Raw genomic sequence first — 22,569 nt, 5'->3', positions numbered from 1 at the left:
CGTTACCGAATCAAACAAAGTAGGCTATATTTTAAACTTTACCAGTATCGATATGCTAGCTTGATAGTGAGTACTAAAATAAATCTTATTTGTTTATATTCATAGTGATAAAGTTAGGTATTTTATTACATGTGATTCTGACATGATGTCACTGCATGTACTGCGCTCCTCTCCACTCGTCTCAGGTAAATAAATGCGTCTTCCAGCTGAGCCTGAGCGTTTGGCGTCGCGCGTTCATGTGTTTTGGGGAGGTGGCTTTGGAAGGAGCTCAGAAGGGAGGGGGTGGAGTGAATGGAAATAATGAGCTGTGTTTACAACAGTCGTGAGAGGTCTACAGACACTCGATTTTTATACTCTCTTTTTCAGAGTACTTACATTTTAATTATGCATTGGTATATAAAGACAGTTTAAACAAATTTGGAATGTTTTTTTTTTTAGAAAAATCCTACCTACCCTGCCTTTAAAAAGACAGTATGGAATTTTTTGCCACTAGGGGTCGCTAACCTATTTACAATAACAAAGGCGTAGATTGATGACGCAACATTTGCTAAGAATTATGGATCTTGTCGTCAACGTCAAGCCGACCGATCTAAAAATGTTTATGGATGACTGAATACATCGATGTTTTTATCATGACTGTGATATAAAGCAGTTCGGGATTGCTAAGAGACTGCTATCAGCTCCACACGGGAGTCCCGCGGATATAAAAGGAATATGGACATTTCATGCTACCGAACTACACGCAGAATTACAACTCACAGGTCAGTTTATTAGACAAATTAAACTTGTGAGGTAACGCAGCGCTGTTTCACTTGGTCTAACATTACACACTATCACACTAAACTGCATTTGAATGTGTTTAAATGTATGTGTTAGTCTGTCTGTATTAGACTAGCAGTAAGCTAGATCAACATTAGAATAACATACAGATCATATTCTGACATTTTATCATTGTTGAACTATATTACATTGATTAGTTTTATGTAAATGTGCTCACCTGTTTACAATAACAAAAGTTATTGTAAACAGCTCACCTGTTTACAATAATAAAGTACATGTAGGAGCGGTCGAAGTCTCGGACGTGGAGCTCTCGTTTATATACCGTCTATGGGAGTTCTAGGCATCTCGAAAACACCGCTCTGATATTGATTCTCCGGTTAGTTCTCCTTTTTTATCCAAAGTCTGCTTGCCATGGTCCATAATGTTTGAACGAGACAACAACAGCGTGCAAATAGACATTGCGAACTACACAGTTGTCCACGCCTGTCGCCTCGGTTATTATCAGAGGGCTCTTGTTCATAGCTCTGGTTGATATGGCAGTAGAGCGGAAACCAGGGACAACGCGGATATGACGCCATTGACGGCGACAAAACGGAAATAAAGAAACGGGACGTTTCTCGAATTAAATTACAAATTTCTCCTGGTTTGAAAGTTGTTGGAAACAGTCGGGATAATGTAAATACACAACTAAAAATATATATATAACATAAATATAGTGATTTTTGCTATTTTTAAAGCAAAAAAAAGTTAAATATTGTGCCTTTAACAAAGCTATTGTTTTATTTTAATGTTTTGTTTTGTTACTTTGGAGTTGGATGGCTCTTTTAATTTCACAAAGGAGTAAATTTTGTCTCCAAAAGTAAAACTGACCATACACAGCAAATCATTAATTTAAAACATGCAAAACATACATTTGTTTATTTGTTTTCCTTTCATATAATCATTGTTTTAAAAGCCTTAGACATTTGTGACATGTAATGAGAACATTTAATTTAATAACCAAAATAGAAAAAAATGATTGTCTTTCATTTTAGTTATTTCAAAGATTTGGTTATTCAAAAACAATTTTGCACGAATCACATTCCATATACATTTTAGAGACGCTGTTTGAGGACTGTTAACGCAAGTAATTGTGTAAACCAACTAAAAATAGTACCAAAGCGAATAAAAAAAAAATTAGTTTAAAGATAGCACATATTTCAGGACACATGCTTTCATTTGACAAAACTTGCCATAAGACAAAAACAAACACGAAAATAAATTGTAGGATGTCAGAAGGATTTATTAGTTGCAAAAACATAAAATATAAGAAAAACAAACAAACCAATAAAATTGTGTGTGTGTGTGTGTGTGTGTGTGTGTGTGTGTGTGTGTGTGTGTGTGTGTGTGTGTGTGTGTGTGTGTGTACAGGTTTCTCTATACTTGTCAGGGTCAACTGTTTTACATGTGATGTGTCCTCACTAAAAAGGCCAAGTAATGGTCCAGATGATGTTACTCTTTAAATCTAATAATGTGCACAGGCTTTTGTGAGGGGTAACTTTAGGGTTGGAGATATCATTCACCTGATATAAAAACAATGGAAGACTATAAAATGTCCTTAGTAATATAGTTTCTAAGGTCTGTGTGTGTGTCTTTGGATTTTTGGGGGTATTTTCTGTATTTTTTAATTTTTTTTTTCAAAACTGTCATTATCATTATCAGAGAGTCACTGTGACATATTGGGCAACCTGAGTTTAAAGTCCTCTTGTGATCTCGTTCTCCTCCCATTACGTCCTGTCTCTCTTTAACTGTTCTGTCCAATAAAGGCAAAAATGGCAGAAAAAAATTTGAATAAAAAACTATCATCATCATCTATTACAAATAATTTGGCAAATAAACTTCCAGTAAGCGTTTAAGACATATATATAGAATGTGAATTAATGTTATATAAACAAATGTGCGAGGTAAATGTGCAGTAAATGAATATTGTTTGTATATACAATGGCACACAAAATTATTGTTTTTAGAACTAAAACCTTAATTTACAAATAATTTTAATTGGAGGAGAATGTTAATTATAAGTAAAAAAAAAAATCTGAATTACAAAATAAGAATGTTTTAATTTTTAAATCAGTTGCAGTTGTTTCCTTTAATGAGGAAGAAAGTTCCAGCAGCAACTCCCAGCAGTCCCAGAGTCAAACCCACTCCACAGAACACAGCTGGACCAACACTGGGGAGAGCAACGTCCACTTCTGAAATACACAAGCACATGATGACGCACGCCACAGAATGTAAAAGCATATATTTCATGTTTACTGTAAAGTGACAGTAGTACTTTTGACAATATTTATGACACCATGATTAATGTCTCCATAATCTTTCTAATAAACTTCTCAATAAGTATTTTTTTATGATATGTAATGTTTGCCCTAAATTGTTTTAAGATGATTTCTGTTGTAATATATCAGTTGATCTAAAGCAAAGAATTAGGGAACAATTAGGATTAATAACAATCGTGCATCCCCTGAATTACACTGTTCACATGAAGCTGTGTCTCACCCCATGTTTTGGTTTGAGGTTGGCCTTGAATGGATTTGTGGTTCACAGTGCAGCTGTAAATGTCTCCCTCTTCAGGCGTGAACTTCAGAGTGGAGAAGATGTTGAAGGTGCCGTCATCTTTTCTGCGGTACTGGCTTATACTTGTGTCTTCTGTCACAATCTGATTGTTTTTAGTCCATGACACATTGACAGGTGGAGGGAAGAATCCAGTCACATGACAGATGAGGGTGTTCGCAACATCCTGCACCACGTCATCTTTCGAATAGATGGAAGTATCTGGTGGGTCTGTGAACACACAGAAATAGATGTTGATTTTTGTACTTGGGACCTCTGTGTACATTATATCTTGGACCACAAGAAAAATCTTACAAACCAAAATCTTGATTATATTGGTTATGATTTCTGCAGCTGATTTCTTTGCATCTCCAAAAAAAGTAAACTTTGAATTATTATTATATATATTATTATTATTAATATTATATAATAATTATATGCATTGTGTATGTCTTACCTAGTCGCTCAACTGGAGATTTGTACATTTGAATTAATGTTTTTAAGTTTTGTTTGCAGTTCTCTATATTAGCAACACCAGCCTCATAAAATTCAGAAAAGCTGAAAGGATCTGCAAAGTCAGGCAGTGTCGGTACTCCTTCTTTTCTAATGAAGTCTGAATGGAACAGTTCCTCTCCATCAAATCCATTCAAATCTTCTTTCTCTGTATCAGAACATGCAGTCATTTGAAAATCCTTGTGCACAACTGAAACAGATAAAGTGTCATGATATTAGCCAGAGTGGATTAACAATATGGATGAATAACAAAGGATGAACTTTATCTGATGTGCAATCAGTACAGTGATAATATTTAGAAACAAACAATTTAAAACAACATTGTTTCTCAACCCTAAAAAATGTGCTATTGAATAGATAATATATTATATTGAATGATCAAGTCAAGTCAAGTTTATTTATATAGCGCTTTTCACAACATAGGTTGTATCAAAGCAGCTTCACAGTAATAAATTAAAACAATACATCAATGTTTGTTTCTAGTGGAACGTCCACGTTTGGTAATGCTGATCAATAGAGGGTTTTCACAACGCGTCATCAATCCGGAAGTCGGCCATTTTGGAGGCACTGAATGTAAACAGTGCCATTGAACTGAACGGACTTGCAAATTTGGCTGATTATTGCTTCTGAAAAATGGTCAAGTTTTGGTCTGTACTCATCGGTCGCACCGAGAAAAAACATTTCTAGTTCTATAGACTGCCGAAAGTTAAAGAGAAGAGTGCAAAAAACTGATGAAAGATGGCGTTTGTGGTTGAGGGAGGCACAGCATCAGCCACATGTGTAATTGAAGCGTTAACTAATAACTATGGCTAAAATTTTGACGTAAAATAGTTAACTATGGGTACATACACACTGTCAATCCGATTATCTTTGTATCCGATTGGAATATGATCTAAAATGATGTCCACACTGTATTGCAACTGTTCAGGTCCGATTTGTGTGTCCACGCAGCTCTTTGACAACACAGCAATGATGTTGCGTTGATGGGGGGGTTTGCTTTTTCAATATAAATCTTTTCTTATTTAAATTTTACAATATGGAGATGTGTAGCCGCTGCGCTGGACTACTGCGTCTCGAGCTGCAGAACTGTAGGAGGCTGGTACTGTACGCACAACTCTTTTTCCGCGCCGGTTTCAAAATACTTTTCAAAAATAATAATTTTCTGCTCGTCCGGCACTTTGCAACAACACAGCCTTGTTTCGGCAGCGACTTTCAGCATGTTCCCTATAACAAAGTCTGATGTTTACATTTTACGTGGCGTGAGAAAGTCACATAAACCACGCGAAAGAGCGTTCAGACTGGTGGATTTCCTGATATGTGATTTGAATAAGATATTAAACCACATATGGATGTAGCTTGAAACGGATTTCATGTGCTTTTTTTTGTACTGACAATCTGAACGTAGCCAATGTCGGGATACGAAATAGAAGTAAGGACTAGAAGCAAGCTCGTTCAGATCTTTACCACATATTACCTTAAAGGGACACTTCACCCATTTGCATTAAGCTTTGTATTGTTAGAAACCCAGTCATATATTATAATAAACGTGGATTTTTCATAAATTTTTCCCTGAGATGGGAGAAATAAGGATTTAAGTGTTTTACTTCCTGCTTATTGTGACGTAAAAATTATCATTTTGCGTCATAATAAGCAGGAAGTCACATTTCATTGAAAAGTCTAGAGACTACAAACACTAGCTCCTCATTATTCCAGGGGGCGGGACCCGCTCACGCTACAGGCCAATTACAAATCAGTGGGTGGGACTTCACTTTCTGAAACTAAAAGCAATATCCTCCATCTTGTTTGGAAGCTAAGCTAACAGGCACTCATAGATATAAACACAGGCACTGTGGAGCCAGCTGTGAAGATATGACAATAGCGGAGGGTAACGTTACTCAATGCCTGTCGCGGACGAGAAGCCCAGACTGGCTCGAGCTGGGGGTGGACTGGGGGCGCCGGTGATCTCACAATGCAACTACGAACACAGAGATAGAGTCCGTCTGCTGCAAAGAATTTAAACGATGCCAATTTCTCCTGGACAAAATCTCTGAATCAGACGAGGACACGGACGTTTGTGTTGTGACCCATCCTAGTTTCGCACCGCATCTGACTGAACATCCCGGTAACGTTACCATGCAATAATTCACCACTTCGAAAGAAATACAAATGAGGAGTAATTCACTAATGAGTTCGCCAACTAACTAACGTTAGACATTTTGTGTGAAATGAATTTCAAGCTCATATGCTGTTCTGGATAAGTGGGAGTGGCTTGCGGAGCTGTACAATGTGGTGCATTGTGGGAGTTGTTGTCTTTCATACAAATGCGTCCTGAAGTTACTTTCTTTCTTTCCTCGGTCAAGAAGGCACCAAATTCAAAATTTATTTTACATTTCGACTACATATATGACCCACTTTCAATAAAGATCAATGTTCCCATGGGTGAAATGCTCCTTTAAGTTTGTCAAAATGTTGAGCTCTTTCCTGCTTTAAGTCCTTCTCTATATGATTTCGCAGCTTCCATGTGTTGCTCCCGTGGTTTAGACATCAGAAATTAGTGTAACAATGTGTTCAGTAGTACATAAACAGTGCAATCCATGCTGTTGTTTACATCCCAGTACCTCCAATATGGCCGCGCATCCGGGTAACTGACCAAATCGTGACGTAGGTGAAAACCCTCTATAGTGATGTAGGCTATGTCTCGAGACCGGTCTTGGTCTCGAGAACGGTCTCGAGACCATTTTTACGTGGTCTCGGTCTTTTCACGGCCTTGACGGTCTTTGGTCTTGGTCTTGTCTTGGTCTCGGACCTCTCGGTCTTGTCTAGGTCTCGCTGTCCCAGACCGACATAGTGGTCGGGGGATTTAGCAATACAATACTACAATATCCACGACGAAACAACGTTCGATAATGCAACATTATTATCCGCAACGGAACGGATTGAAGCGCGCGTCCGAGTCATGACAGTGCGCCGTGTGCGCGAGGCGCGAGTCACACGAGAAAACACTTTATCCGCGCCACTGATCGCAGCGGCAACGAGCACTTTGATCACTTGATTTAAAAAACACATATTAGTGACATACATGATGGGTTTTTAACTTCATTCAGGAGATTTTGGGTAACTGCACAACTGACAGATGACTTTGAGCGCACCGCCAACGTGTGTGTGTGTGTGTGTGTGTGTGTGTGTGTAACCATAGCGACAAAACAACCAACTTTCGGATCCTGCACTTAAGCCTATTCGTTTTTAAACATTTTATTATGCATTTAAAAGTTGCAGAATGGATTCATTTGGAGACTCCGAAATCAGCAGAGATAGGCAGGCATTTGCTTAGATGAATTTGTGTCTTTGATATCTGTTTGTGTGTGTGTGTGTGTGTGTGTGTGTGTGTGTGTGTGTGCGTGTGTGTGTGTGTGTGTTGTTTGATTACAGTATTGTATTTAAGATGGCGTTAGACTAAATAAATGGTCTTTTAAATATCATCTGCATATCTCTGTTGTGTTGACTAAACATTAGGCCTAATCCAAGTTTATAATTGTGTATCTTTAATTTGATGTTACGATTTCATCTACACATTAAGTATAATTTCAATTGGTTACATATTTCTCATTCTTTAGACAACTTTGTTGGAGGAGCAAGATGGTGTTGGAGGTGTTTGATGTTTTGTCAGATGAACCAGTCAGTACCAGTCATGTCAGTCCTCAACAGTACACAAAAGTTAAGGGAATCTAATAGTGCAGTAACAGCCGTCATGGAATTGCTACACATAGTTGATCTTTCCCAGTCTGCAAAAACATTTACAGTGAGCTCACAGTCACACACATAACATGTAATGGTCTGTCTCTGTATTGTTCTGCCTGTGTAGTTGAAGTAATACCGTCTAATATATATTGAATGTAAACTGCGGCTGAACCCTAGTATGCCGCTGTTCTTGAATTCATACAAGTTATTGCTTAGCTTCAACACTAGTCTGTTTTTTTTTTCCCCTCCGGTCTCGACTTGGTCTCGGTCTTGGTCTCGACTTGGTCTTGGTCTTGACTTGGTCTGTCTTGGTCTTGGTCTTGTCTTGGTCTCGATACCCTCTGGTCTTGGTAGTGTCTTGGTCTCGGTTTAGGCCATAATTCCATGTTTCCTTATAATATTTCCAAGTGGCAATGATCCAATGATTCTTAGTAGCAACCTTTGTGAATAGTTTTAAGAGAGTCACCATACATTTATGTGGTTTTATTTTCTTTTTTTAAAATATCCATTAATTTAATTTCATTTCCATTTAATTATTCCATTTAATTATATAATCATTTATTACACATTTTTAATCCATTGTCAATTTTTTACTCATTTCACTGATTCATTCATTTATCAGTCATTTTAAAATATTTTCCTGTTTCATCTCATATTGTGTACTGTGCTGTCTTCACAATCAAGTTAGAGATAAGAGAATGTCTCTATTTCAATGTTTTAATGCCACATGAATCATGATATTGTAAAGCATTTTTCATTGTTTTGGAATAATAACACTTACATTTGTGCTGGTCAGACAATGTTTGACTGAGCATTGAAACAGCCACAAATAAAAGTAGTTAACGTTAGTCTCCTGCTTTCTGCTCTTCACTGGCTTCCTCTGTCTGCCTCTATGGCTGATAGAAGGCTGTTTCGATATCAGACAAAATACAGTGTTACTGATTTTGGGTATCAGAAAAGATTCTGCTGACAGGTTTTGGGTACCAGACAAAAATCTTTAAACATCTTTTGGCGAATTTAATTTTCCTCATAATCATACTTGCTTATCTACTGGTATTTGAACTTTATAAATCATCAGATATAGACAGTTTTCTGACTTACCTTGAGTCTCAGTTCTCACAATAACAGTGAGCATAAGCAGGACACCATACATCTTGTTCATTCATAAGTGAGTAGAGCAAACACATATAAAACAGTCCAGAAGAGAATAACAGTTAGAGCTGCTGATCCCTGATCATGTAGAAGCCTCCCAATTACAACATCCAATCAGGAACTGAGCCCTACTCTGACATCACTGTATCCAGTTAAAATTATGTTCTATTTCAGACGTGTTAGGTTGTTAAGAAATAGGTTTATTTACTCTATCTGTATTGTATTCTGCTTTCCATTTTTATATCTGTATTTCAAAAATCTATGAATAATATTTATTTACATAAAAGTATTTGCATGCTTGTGTTTGTGTGTGTGTGTGCGCGCTGATTTATGTGAATGTGTGTCTATAGTTATTTATAGTTAATTATTAAAAAAATATGTTAATAATCTGTAAATGTTTATTCTAAATCTATCTGTGTCTTTATACTTGTAATATTTAAATGTGTGTACTGGAAGCTTCAATTAAGGTAAATTCCTTGACAATAAAGCTCTTTCTGATTTCTGATTCTGATTTCACTCAACATATAAAAATATATTCAAGAAGTGCAGACAACATTGAGCAGTAAATTATGATCACAAATTTACAGAATTAGAAGATCTAGAATGTCCACATTTCATATTTTGGTTGTTTTCCTTTTTTTTTTTTCTTTAATGCAGTCCTTGATCCTTATTTGATTTTTAAAACTTCTACATTTTACATTTACATTTATGCATTTGGCAGACGCTTTTATCCAAAGCGACTTACATTGCATTTCAAGGTACACATTTACATTCTTATAATTTCTTGCTTTCCCTGGGAATTGAACCCATGACCTTGGCATTGCAAACACTGTTACAAGTTGGAAATGTTGCTAAAGTGGAAAACTCCACTAAAGCAAATGTACTGGAGTCCAATCCAGCCTGCCCAGGGGTGCGTTTCCCAAAAGAATCGTTAGCCAAATGTTCGCAAGTTCCGTATCAGCATAGTTCTACCAGAAAGACTCGGGAGAATTATTTCAATAAACCATACATTTATTGACAGCTCAGCAAGCTGATAATGTACAAAGTCATTTGGCGTAGGCCCCGTCCGTAGTGCATAATCCGAGGGTATCGGATCTGCAATTCCTGCCTGAAGACGAAGGCAGGGGTGCAGCCGACCCCCAAAAGTAGGTGGAGTATGAATACACCGGGACGGGGCCCGCCGACCCCCAAAAGTTGGTAACTGAGTATACCCACCGGTCTAGGATCTTGGGGTTCCTGAAAAATAGAGAAGGAAATTACTCTATGGTAGAATTAAGATGTGAAAAGATACAACGTGCTTATAGCTTAAAAGAAAAGAAAGACAATTAAGTCCTAGCGTGACCGTAGGATTTTTTATTTTTTTTTAATACACTAGTTGCCAGTTCACCCCTAAGAAAACACGGAGACAAGGCCTCATTGGACCAGAAGTGCCGCTATTAGCCTGCATAGACAAGGCCTCATTGGACCAGCAGTCCATTTTTTTTCTTTTTTATATTATTACACTAGTTGCCAGTTCACTCCTTAGAAAACACAAGAGACAAGGCCTCATTGGACCAGCAGTGGCGCTTTTGGCCTGCATAGACAAGGCCTCATTGGACCACACAGACAGCCGCCTTGGCAAAAATAATAAAACAGGTCTCGTTAGACCATACAGACAGAGCCACATTGGGCTATAATAGAACGGCTGCATTGGACCACATATATCAGGCCGCCTAGGGCCGTGCATAACACAGACTCTGGCTTCATTGGACCACACGGCCTTATAGACCACAGAGACAAGGCTTTGATGAGCCACACGGCCAAGATAGACCACAGAGACAAGGCCACTATGAGCCACAACGGCCGCTAATGCCACAAGAGACAAAGTAAGACTGGACTACACATAAAATGAAGCCATTGGCTTTTTTTTTCTTTTCTTTTTTTTACAAGATGCTACAGGCCTTAAAGACCACACAACCACGCAAGACTACGGCATCTAAGCCACATAGAACCTATGCCCCAGAGGGGCCACTGGCCGATCAGGCATCTTTTTAAAGGACAAGGCAAACATATGCCACAAGGCGCTGAGCCCCACATGTACACAAGGCCCACGTGGCCACAAGGCCACTAATGCCACACATAGACAGACATACTTGAATACAAGGCCACTAGGCCACATATAACCATGCCATGAAGGCCACAAGACCATTAGACAAGGCCACATTAGGCTACACGGTCACAGTAGACCACACAGAACATAGAATATTTCTAGACCATAATCCCACACTTAGACGAGACATACAGACAACGGCCACTAAGCCACACGGAACAAGGCCATAGGGGCCGCAGCCTTGAAGGCTGAACATAGGACAAGGCAACATTGTACCACGAGGCCATGAGACCTACACAGAGACGAAGCCCGCCGGGCCACAAGGCTGCTAAGCCACACTGAACGAGGCCAACACAGAGCCACTAGGCCACACAGAACCTGCCATATTTAATGGCCACAAGACCACGGGACAGCCACATTAGGCTACATGGTCACAGTAGACCACATAGAACATAAATATCGCATAAAATAGCCTTTTTTTTTTTTTACTATTTATTTATTTTATTTTTATTAAGCAATTGACGAACATGTAACAAAGGCACAACGGCTGCTACAGCCACATAGAGACGAGGCCACATTGAACAGAGCCGCTAGGCCACACATAATAGTTGACTAGATAGTTATTGAGGAGTGCTGGCTAGAATAATAATAGGATGAAGGAAATTGATTATGACACACCACCAGTAGTTGCATAGTTATTTACCTTATGGTTATTGTAGAGCTTGCTGAGCTTGAAGAATAGTTTTAGAATCGGGTCTTATATAAGACTTGAATGCAGAGGAAGACCATCTGCCCAGGATCTTGAAAGCTGAAGTAGAATGCACGTTCAGCTGCTGTAGTGGCTGCCCCAATCCTAAATGAATGACCGTTATACTGGAGAGGAGATAACTGCAGCTTTTGAGGACAGAACTAGATGAGTCCTTAACCAGGCTTTAGAGAGAGATGCTTCGTAGGTAGGAAAATAGGGAAAGTGATCTGAGAATTTAGAGCAGATTTTTAGGAATGTAATCAAATGAGAAGGGACAAAATGTATAGCTAATTTTAGAAATTGTTGATACGATACCAGAAACTTAAGTCGGTTGAAGTGCTTAAGAAGAGTAAAGAAATTAGGGAGAAGGTGAATCAGAAAAAGAAGGACCTAGGGCAAGATCGGAGTGTTAGATCTGAAGAAAATCTGAAGAGCCATGAACATAGTTAAACATGGATACGATCTGAATATGAAAATAGGAAAAGAAACAAATATGGATGAGAGGTAATAAAGGGGGGTTAAATGGATTTCACTTTTCTGTACTGTTACAGTTAAAGCATAATGAGCATCTGCAAAGTTACAATGGACAAAGTTCAAGCATTGAAAATTTAATTTAAAGAGATCGCCTTTTAAGGACTACAACATGCTGAGAGGGACTGTGCGGCATCCTTTGGATTAGTGGCATCACAAACCATAAAGTTATATATTCAGCTCCCGGAATATGATTTATAGCATAACAAAGAGATTGAGCTATTCAATACTAGAAGATAACTACGCATGAGCTACATGATACATCAACTAACCATCCGGAAATGGGGTCTACATGTTGATGCTTCTTGAGTCTCTCCATCTTTGGCTGACTTGGTTTGACTAAAAGCTAGAAGATTTGAAATATCTGTGAGAGGTAATCAAAGCTGCAAAACGAGCTGTTGAACTCCAGCCCTGTTCCGGGAGCAGCAGCTCGACTGCATCCAAAGGGACGACAAAACCATGCGCTTTACTTACCCTCAATAACAATACCAGCATAGGATATTAAATATATTTAGGACATTCCAAGCCAAACCCCTCACACACACCATGGAGACACTGAGACCCACCACACATCGATTTTACTAATTGTAGATAAGTAAGGAACAACCGGCCGTGATCCGGATAAGAAATAAGTAATCTGAAAGAAAAGCGAAACATATAATCAATTCTGCAGAAATATAAGCTGTTAAGGTGTAGGGAGTCACATCTTCAGTGATAAACTGTCTAGCTGGATTGAGCAAAGTGACTAATTTATTTGATCACAGTTAGAGGAGGGCAGGGTGATGGATAAGGGTTGCTGAAAGGAAGAGCCGCCTGAAGACTACAGTGCGTAGCTATGGCATTGCAGTGGTCAGGAATCATGAATCGTGACCTTAATCATGAAATTGGAGACTACTGATTGCCAGCTGAACGTCTCGGGAATAGCATGATCGTCTAACAAGATCTGCCTTAGTGATGCAACCGAGCTTTGTTAGCACATACAACATAAATTTTGCCACCACTTCAAACCCAGAGATGTTAGCAGCTGCTATAAGATAATTCAGGTGAAGCGCGAATGAACGGAGTCTGAGCAGCCTTGGTAATATATCTGACCTTTGCTATTCCAAATGTCCAAATCTGAACGGATATGCACCCTTCGACTATGGCCAGTGTTAACAGAGACGAGAAATAAATGCCCTGCCTTAAAGAGATACTTATGGTGAATTTTTAGAATTATTATTATTTTTTATTTTTTTTAAATCTTATTAAATCTCAGTACGATACTTACCTGTAGTAAGGTGACAGCATACCGATAAGATACCTCAATCACACTTGATATTTTGTTGTTGACTTTTGACCATAGAATCTTTCTCAGCTGCGCAGCATACACCTGACATTACTCTCAAGTTGTATGAATGAAGTTATTCACGACCGAGAGATCACTGCCATGGCAACCAAGTGAGATCCTTGAATAGAAAAATAGGTGAACATTTAAATCATACAGAAAAGTAAATATAATGTGATTCGAGTCTTCTTGACAGAGATTCGTCTGGTGATTGGTTTGAATTATATAGTCTACACTTATTTAGTTAGTTCTAAACTGTATTTTAGGCAAAGGCAAAGTTTAGGCAAAGTCTGTGACCTTTGACCTGAGCATCCTTAGTCTGCTTTTGTACATTTAATATCAAATCCTTAATGTCGATATTTCTATAAGTCATATCGGTGGATTAAAGTAGTCGCCAAGAAAATTTGTGTTATGGCGGTTGTACCATATTACTGTTAGTGAAGAATTTAAATGCAAGAATTAAAAGATCTTGATATGAAAAATCATATCATCGTAGGCCTATATGCCACAAGTCAAATTGAATAGATATAGAGAACTATTAGCACTGTGAATGTATCATTTACTTCTTTTGTATTAAAAACTCCTGCTCATATATGTACCCTACATGTACCCTTCATAACCATGTCTACTATGGCATACGTATAACATCCAACAATCAACTTGCTTCTGATATGGACATATATTTACATATATCACTTCAAATTTTAACTAACCCTTTGTTAAATAACTTATGTAGGCCTATTTATCTTTATTTTTAATAATTTAACAGTAGCTATTAATTGCTTTTGTTTTATGTTTGAATAGGCTAATAGATAGTTATATTTACAGAAAATAAACGGAGATAAAAATGCCCCCTTTTATTGGTTAAAGCACGATCTAGGTAGGCTATAAGTCGAAATCTTACCGGCGGTCGGGAAGTGATTAGCAAAACGTCTCCATAAATGCCGAAGCAATAACGAATTCAGATAAGGGCGTAAAACGAGTTGAATTGGTATGCTCCTTATTGAAAGGCACTTTCACATAGTGAGTGAGCAGATGAGGAGCGCGAGCTGCCGGCATACATAAAGCCAATTTGATAAAGTTGCTCTTAAGCTTGATTTAATTATATTCAGCAACCCAGCTGTAAATATTTTGCAAATAACCATGAGAGCGTGGAATCAACAACGCTGAATAGATTAGTAGCTACTGCGCTGAGGTTATGTCGTGAATCTTTGCTTGCAATTGCTACAACCAGCGAGCTATCCGTCCCTTCTTTTAAAGCATTACAGTATTTACGGTGCAGACTGTAGTATGTAGACTATTGGCAGTTTTTTTTTTTTTTTTTAAGAAAACTACCGCGTCACCAGAGTCCACAATTGAACTTTTCAGCTGATGAAGGGAGCAGTAGAGTAGCAAATTAATATACTTACCTGAATGGAATTTAATCATAAAAGCCTAATAGGGATGTAAACAGTGGCCGCGGGAATGTACCAACGTGAAAGCCTTGAAAATGGAACTTGAACTTGAAAGCCCTTTTAGGCCCTGATCACACCTGACGCGTTTTTTTGCAGTGAGAGGCGCCTGTTTTCAATTGGTTTCCTATGGCAGCGAGCGTTCTGCGCGCTGTTTATTATGGAACGCCGTTGGGGACAATACGTACTCGGTTACCTAACGTAACCTCTGTTCTCTCTAGAGAGGGAACGAGTATTGCGTAAGAAGCTTACGCTACGGGTAAAGTCATCTTTTCTCGAGATATGAAGCCAAAAAATTATCCTTAATTTTAATATCTTGTCAACGCAGTGCGGTAGCAAGCGGACCTAGAGCAAGCGAAGTCGCGTGCTCATTGGCTGCTCTGCGGCAACTGCAGCAGCCTATCGCTGAAAGCTTAGCGTGACGTCACGCCCAATGTGAGGAGGCGTGGCTTAGCTTATAAAAGAAGGTTCAGAGGCTGCTATTCTCTGGTTTTTGTCGCTGAAGCGAGTGAGCTCGTGGCGCGAGCACGGCGGGTTACGCAATACTCGTTCCCTCTCTAGAGAGAACAGAGGTTACGTTAGGTAACCGAGTACGTTCTCTTACGAGAGGTTCTCTCGTATTGCGTAAGAAGCTTACGCTACGGGAACTTCCCTTGTCAACGCCGTGCGCGCCCCGCATCCACTGAATGAGTCCCAGGGAGAAACCCGGGGAACACTATAACAGGGAACCGGGCGGCCAAGAATGGCTAGCGCAGTACATAAGCACACACATAAGGGGCTCAGAGCGGCGCGGCCGGTCTGACTAACAACCCCAGAATTGAGCTCAACCAGGAGAGCTAAATCACACAGCAGTAGTCTGCAAACAGAGTGGGCTGGCTACGCGGGACTTAGACAGATAAAAGTTTAGCCTGCAGGGCGGGAACTTCCAGATTGTAGAATCTCACAAATGTAGAGGGGGAGGCCCAGCCTGCCGCTGTACAAATGTCATGAATGGAAATTCCGCTAGACCAAGCCCATGAAGAGGCCATGCCTCTGGTGGAGTGGGCTCTGATGCCCAGCGGGCACTGCAGATTTTTAGACGCATAAGCGGCTGCAATCGCGTCCACTATCCACCTGGACAGGCTGTGTTTCGAGGCGGCGAGACCTTTGGTGCGCCCACCAAACAAAACGAAAAGCTGCTCCGAGCGCCTGACAGCGGCGGAGCGTGTAGTATAATTCCTAAGCGCTCTGACAGGGCAAAGGAGTTTACCATCGATCTCGCTGCCGGATGACGGCAAAGCGGAGAGAGAAATGACCTGCGCTCTGAACGGTGTGTCCAGACTTTTGGGGACATAACCGTGTCTCGGTTTGAGGATGACTTTAGAGTCATTAGGTCCAGACTCGAGGCATGCAGCGTTAACTGACAGCGCGTGAAGGTCACCCACGCGTTTAACCCTCAGAGGTCGGAGATCACGCCGGCGTGATCTGCTCGCTTTTTTCCTTATGAGTTGAATTGAGACCCAAAATACTCTTTTGACTTTGATTTTACAAAACAAGTTTCATACATCAATCGATTCTGTTAAATGTGTATTATTTTTGTGTATACTCACAATAAAAACAAAGTGTTGTGCTTTTTGCCAAATAAAGAAAAATAAACGTGATGCGAGTTCTGCCTTCTATCTGCCAGTGTCGTCCATTCTGAAACGCGTCCGAAAATGAACAATAACTCAGCGAATACTCAGTCAAACAGGCAAACAGACATACAGGCATGAAGCTTGAATTCTCTTCTCTTAAATGAAGTAATTTATATAAAAAACAAATATTCTCATTTTGTGAAATCTGTATTAAAAGAGAGCGATTCCAGTCGACCTCATTAGAGCTAATTCAAATGTAATGTGACTCCGCCAACGGAGAGCGCGCACTATTCAAACGCAAATGAATGAGGCAATCCAAGCAAACCTGTGAACGCCCACATATCAGTTTATTCAGATCATTACTTTAACACCGTCTCAGCAGCGCTGTGAGCAATAACAATAATGAAAAAAGTACATCAGAAGTGCGGGTATATCGAGGAGCGAGCTGAGGAATACTGTAAGTTTTTTTTCTTCTCACGTGAATCGGGTTTCTGTTAATGAATGAATGAACGGCAGAGATGCGCGCTGTTTACCACAGCTCGCAAAAAGACAGTTCAAATTTAAATCGTGTGTGTGAATGAGAATGAATGAGGATGTTTTAGCAAACTGTATTACTATGAGTAAAAATCGACTGAAATATGTTGAAATAAAATGTAGGCTATTTGTACGTATTTGTACGTAGCAATACGTATTAAACTGCAATTTTATATGCCCTAATATTTCATAAAACAACGTTACAGTCAGGCGAAATATGAAAGACAACATTTTGTTGACTAGATTTGAGTACAGTTTTTACTGTAGAATATACTGCCACATAAGCTTTTGATGAAAAAAGTAGCCTACCTCAGAAGTGCGGGTATATCGAGGAGTGAGCTGAGGAATACTGTAAGTTTTTTTTTCTTCTCACGTGAATCGGGTTTCTGTTTTTGATGAATGAACGGCAGAGATGTGCGCTGTTTACCACAGCTCGCAAAAAGACAGTTTAAATTTAAATCGCGTGTGTGAATGAATGATGATGTTTTAGCAAACTGTATTACTATACTGAGATGAGTAAAAATCGACTGAAATATGTTGAAATAAAATGTAGGCTATTTGTATAAGCAATACGTATTAAACTGCAAATTAACATTTATATGCCCTAATATTTCATAAAAACAACGTTACAGTCAGGCGAAATATGAAAGACAACATTTTGTTGACTAGATTTGAGTACAGTTTTTACTATAGAATATACTGAATATATATATCAAATAAGCTTTTGTTTAGCAATTTATATATATATATATATATAAAATAAAGTCATCAACTAAGATGTTAGCTGTTCCAATTTTGGCTATATTCAAACTAATGAATACATAGATAGGCCTAAAATGTAGGCCTATAATCTTTTTTTTTACAAAGAAAGAGTACACTTGAAATATTGTTGAAATTTTAATTATTGTTGTAATTGTAACCTTTTTAATAAAATAGCAAAACATATTTACAAGATAGATGTAAGCAAAATCTTAAATGGTCAATATAAGTCTTCTAATTTTTTGTCCTTGCATTGTGGCTCAGTCAGTCAGAGTCACACCTGAATGAATGGCTAATTATGCAGAGTCATTATGCATAATGGGTGGGACATTTTGTATTCCAAGGTGTAAACCACTCCTCGTTCATGCCCCCCTCGCATAATGGCTTTCCAAGCAAAACCTGTTTTACATCAATTTAAATCAATGTATTGTTTTATCTGAACGATAAAGCAAGACTATTTTCACATAATTTTGAAGCCAGAACTCGAAGGAAGAACATCCATTTCTCAAAAGTCTTATTCATGCATATTTATTATGAGTTTTGAGGTCTTCTTTCAGCAACTTTCATTTTTAATTTTTTCAATAACCACGCATAAGCATTATTCTCTTAAAATAAAAAAATATACATGCATGGTGATCACATATTTTGGTAGCCCTGTTTGTGCTATATAGAGTGAATTTACACCTTTGCCATTAACATGTTTATAAATAACTGAAAAAAGCACAAATGTCAGAGCATGTCAGAACACCTCCAGTGCCCAGAAAACACCTCAGACTCCAGAGGGTTAACTGACGACAGTGCTATCAGAAAAACGTTTTTTAGCGTGAGATATTTCATATCCACTGTTTCCATGGGTTCAAAGGGATGCGCTTTCATGGTCTCTAAGACCAGGGAAAGATCCCAAATAGGAACCGACGGGGGTCGCGGTGGGTTCAATCTCCTCGCTCCCCTGAGGAAGCGGATGATGAACTCGTTCCTCCCTAATGCGCGGCCCAGCGCCGAGTCGGCAAAAGCTGAGATGGCCGCAACATAAACTTTGAGCGTGGAGGGGGACCTGCCCGCGTCCAACAGCTCTTGGAGGAAGCACAGCACCTGCGATACCCCCCATGTTAGTGGATCCAGCCCTTGGGCGGTGCACCATTTACTAAACACAGACCATTTCGAAGCATAGAGCTGCCTCGTAGAGGGAGCTCTAGACTGTGTGATCGTGTTCACAACCCCTGTTGGCAAGTCAACGGGTAACCGTTGATGACCCACGCATGAAGAAACCAGCGCTCTAGATGGGGGTGCAAAATCGAGCCGTGGGCTTGAGAGAGAAGGTCTCTCCTCACCGGTAATGGCCAGGGGGCTGTGTCCGCCAGCCGTATTAGATCCGGGAACCATGTTTGATTCTCCCAATACGGGGCTATGAGGAGCACCGTGTGGCGCGCTTCCCTGAATCTCTCGATAACCTGCGGCAGCAGGGAGACCGGGGGAAAAGCGTAAAGCGGGCCGCTGGGCCAGTTCTGGGCCAGCGCGTCCTCGTTCTTTGAAAAGAACTTTGGGCATTGCGCGTTGTCTTGTGACGCAAAGAGGTTGACTTTCGCTCTGCCGAAACGGCGCCACAGTAACTGGACTGTTTGGGGATGCAAGGACCACTCTCCCGGGGGAACATTGTCCCTGGACAATCTGTCTGGACCTTCGTTCAGGCGACCCGGCACGTGCGCGGCTCTCAGCGAGCGCAGTGAGTGCTGAGCCCACACTAGGAGGTTCACATAGGCTACCACTGACATGTTGTCCGTGCGGACCAGTACATGGTGGCCTTGCAGGTATGGGAGGAAGTGCTTGAGTGCATTCTCGACCGCCAGCATCTCTAGACAGTTTATATGAAGGCGACACTCCTGGTCTGACCAGCGGCCATAGACCGGTCTGCCCTCGAAAAGCGCTCCCCAACCTCGGTTGGACGTGTCTGTCGAGATAACTTTCCGGCGTGAGACAACTCCCATCGTCACCCCAGTGCGATACCATTCGGCTGCCGGCCAGGGTTGGAGGGCTGGGACACAGCCCTGATTCACTCTGACTCGTAAGCTGCCGGCCGTCCAGGCTCGGTGAGGCACTCGCGCTCTTAGCCAGCGTTGAAGCGGGCGCATGCGCAGTAAGCCCAGCTGAGGCACTGCTGCAGCTGAGGCCATATGCCCCAAGATTCGCTGGAATGTTCTCAGCGGTGTCTGGCTGCCCATCTGGAAAGACGCGGCTAAATGTTGAATGCGGCGCGCGCGCGCGCTGCTCCGACAACCTGGCCGTCATAGCCACCGAATCCAGTTCTATTCCGAGAAATGAGATAGACTGGCGGGGCAGTAATGAGCTCTTGGTCCAGTTGACCGAGAGACCCAAATTTTCCAGATGGCTGAGAAGCGCTGTCCTGTGAGACAAAAGCTCTGTCTCTGACTGCGCTAGAATTAGCCAGTCGTCCAGAGTTCAGTATCCGCATTCCCTTTCTTCTCAGGGGAGCGAGAGCCGTGTCCATGCATTTCGTGCCAAAGATAGACCGAACGGCAGGACGGTGTACTGATATACCCGACCGTCGAAGGCGAATCTCAAGAATGGCCTGTGACGGGGGGTTATCTGGATCTGAAAATATGCATCCAGAATATGCAAATATATATATGCATATATATGGATCGAGAGAGATAAACCAGTCTCCCGGGCGAATTTGCGAGGATTTGTCTGGTTGTAATCATTTTGAACGGCCGTCTCATGAGGGCTTTGTTCAGATGTCTCAGATCTAAAATAGGTCTTAACGCTCCGTCCTTCTTGGGTACGAGGAAGTAACGGCTGTAAAAGCCCGACTCGCTCAGAGAAGGATGAACCTGTTCTATAGCCCCTTTGCGCAGCAGCTTCGCTATTTCTGCTTGAAGCAGGTGCGCTGCTTCTAAACTCACTTTCGTCTCCATCTGCGCCAGAAGCGCGGGGGGCGACGAGCGAATTGAAGCGAATAGCCGTGTTTTATAGTATTCAGCACCCATTCTGACGCGCCCTGAATAGCTTCCCATGCTTTGCACGCATAGCTAGGGGTCGAATGGTCTCTGGGTTCAGATCGCCGCGCTGCGCGGGATGGGGAACCTGTATCAGAGAGGATGGGGCGCCGCACACGCGCCGCCGGTGCTCGAACACGGGGGCTGGTAAACAGTGCTGGCTGGCTGTAAAGCGTACAGTAGCTCGGTCCCTAAGGATGGAGCGCGTTTTGCTGTGAAACACCCCTGGCGCGAGAGCGGCGTGTGGGTTATTGTGTCTGAAAGTGAGTGCGCGTGCACGTGAGCGGGCGCAGAGTTTACACTTATAACACGGCCAGTGTTTGGGAGCTTTAGAGGGTCTGTAACCCGAGGTAACTGAATGGCAGAGCGAGCAGCGGGTAGGTGTGAGCACAGAGTTGTGGGCACATTTACTACACTTAGTACTCGAGCGGCGTGTGTCCACTTTATGAGAGTGCGCTCTGAGCGCGTTACCATGGGGACCGTGTTTGTGTGTAGTGGTGAGCACATGGGAGTGGGCACATTTTCTACACTTATGACACCTTCAGCCAGAGCCGGAATGTTTGTGAGCTTTAGAGGATCTGCAACCCGGGTAACTGAGTGGCAGAGCGAGCAGCGGGTAGGTGTGAGCACAGAGTTGTGGGCACATTTACTACACTTAGTACTCAAGCGGCGTGTGTCCGCTTTATGAGAGTGCGCTCTGTGAGCGTTACCGGGGAGACCGTGTTTGTGTGTAGCAGTGAGCACGTGGGAGTGGGCACATTTTCTACACTTATAACACCATAGGCGTTATAGGAAACTGATAGCTTTGATGGCTCATATGTTTAGACGCTCATAAATACTCAAGCACCATCCTGTAAGCGGGAGGGTGCAAGATGCGGGTTCGCTTTCTGTATGTAAGAAAGCTGGCCACGAGCTCGGAGAAGCCAGCAGAAAAATATTTATCTGCTGCCAGAGCCGGATTCGAACACGGGTCTCCCGTTTGGAAGCCTGATGTTCTGCCACTGAGCCACAGAGGCACACATAAGCTTTCAGTTAGTGCGAGCATATGACTGAGCGTCATGTTTCGTTTCGGCGTCTGTTTGCAGGCGCGCGTGTATTAAAACAGGCTCGTATACTGCAGTATTAGTATTTCCAGTCGCCTAAACTTAGAGGGGACTGAGAAATATGCGAGGATTGGTGGTAGTCCGGCCTAGGCGGGACGAAAACACTCACTCTTCCTCTTTCGCCGGTGTTCGTAACGTCCGCTCTGATATCCCTTGAGAACGGCGCAGTTGCGCGGCTCGAACAAAGGGAGAGAGAGCGGGAAGATGTCATCATGTGCTGTGACATCGTTTGTTTGCAGGCGTGCGTGTATAGAAACAGGCTCGTTTACTGCAATATAGATATTTCTAGTCGCCTGAGCTTAGGAGGGGACTGAGAAATGTGTGAGAAACGGAGGTGACCGGTGAGTGACGCGCGCGCCGAGACGCGGGGTAGCTTTCTTATAACGTAAAGGAAGCCAGCCCGTGACCGTCTACTTCTGACATCCCTTGTGAGTGGTGCGTTAGCGCGGCTCGAACAGAGGGGGAGAGCGCAGGAAGGGGCGTGCGTCATCCGGGGGGGGGGGGGTAGCTTTCTTGTAACGTAAAGGAAGCTAAGCCCGAGACCGTCCGTTTCTGACATCCCTTGTGAGTGGCAACGTTTGCGCGGCTTGACAGAGGGGAGTAAGCAGCTGTCTATGATAGCAGCGCT

At 41.5% G+C, this 22,569-nt stretch overlaps 1 protein-coding gene across 2 annotated transcripts; it reads right to left on the bottom strand.

Moving 5' to 3' along the window:
• Positions 1–2,039: 2,039 nt before the first annotated feature.
• On the bottom strand, positions 2,040–8,870 carry LOC308680202 (HLA class II histocompatibility antigen, DP alpha 1 chain-like). Of its 2 annotated transcripts, XM_081348215.1 has the most exons (5): positions 8,725–8,858; positions 8,405–8,530; positions 3,830–4,075; positions 3,319–3,603; positions 2,040–3,011 (listed from the first exon to the last, which is right to left on the bottom strand). In XM_081348215.1, the coding sequence occupies exons 2-5, from the start codon at positions 8,436–8,438 to the stop codon at positions 2,890–2,892; spliced, it is 687 nt and encodes a 228-aa protein (XP_081204341.1). In that variant the 5' UTR covers positions 8,439–8,530; positions 8,725–8,858; the 3' UTR covers positions 2,040–2,889. The 2 variants fall into 2 exon arrangements, with proteins under 2 accessions (XP_081204341.1, XP_081204340.1); XM_081348214.1 differs by lacking the exon at positions 8,405–8,530 and having other exon boundaries at positions 8,725–8,870.
• Positions 8,871–22,569: the final 13,699 nt, after the last annotated feature.

The sequence above is a fragment of the Scardinius erythrophthalmus genome (genome assembly GCF_964197995.2).
Source record: "Scardinius erythrophthalmus genome assembly, chromosome: 20".
In the NCBI taxonomy this organism is placed as follows: Eukaryota; Metazoa; Chordata; class Actinopteri; order Cypriniformes; family Leuciscidae; genus Scardinius; species Scardinius erythrophthalmus.
Note: the sequence above shows the minus strand (reverse complement) of the source record. Positions and strands in the feature narration are given on the sequence as shown.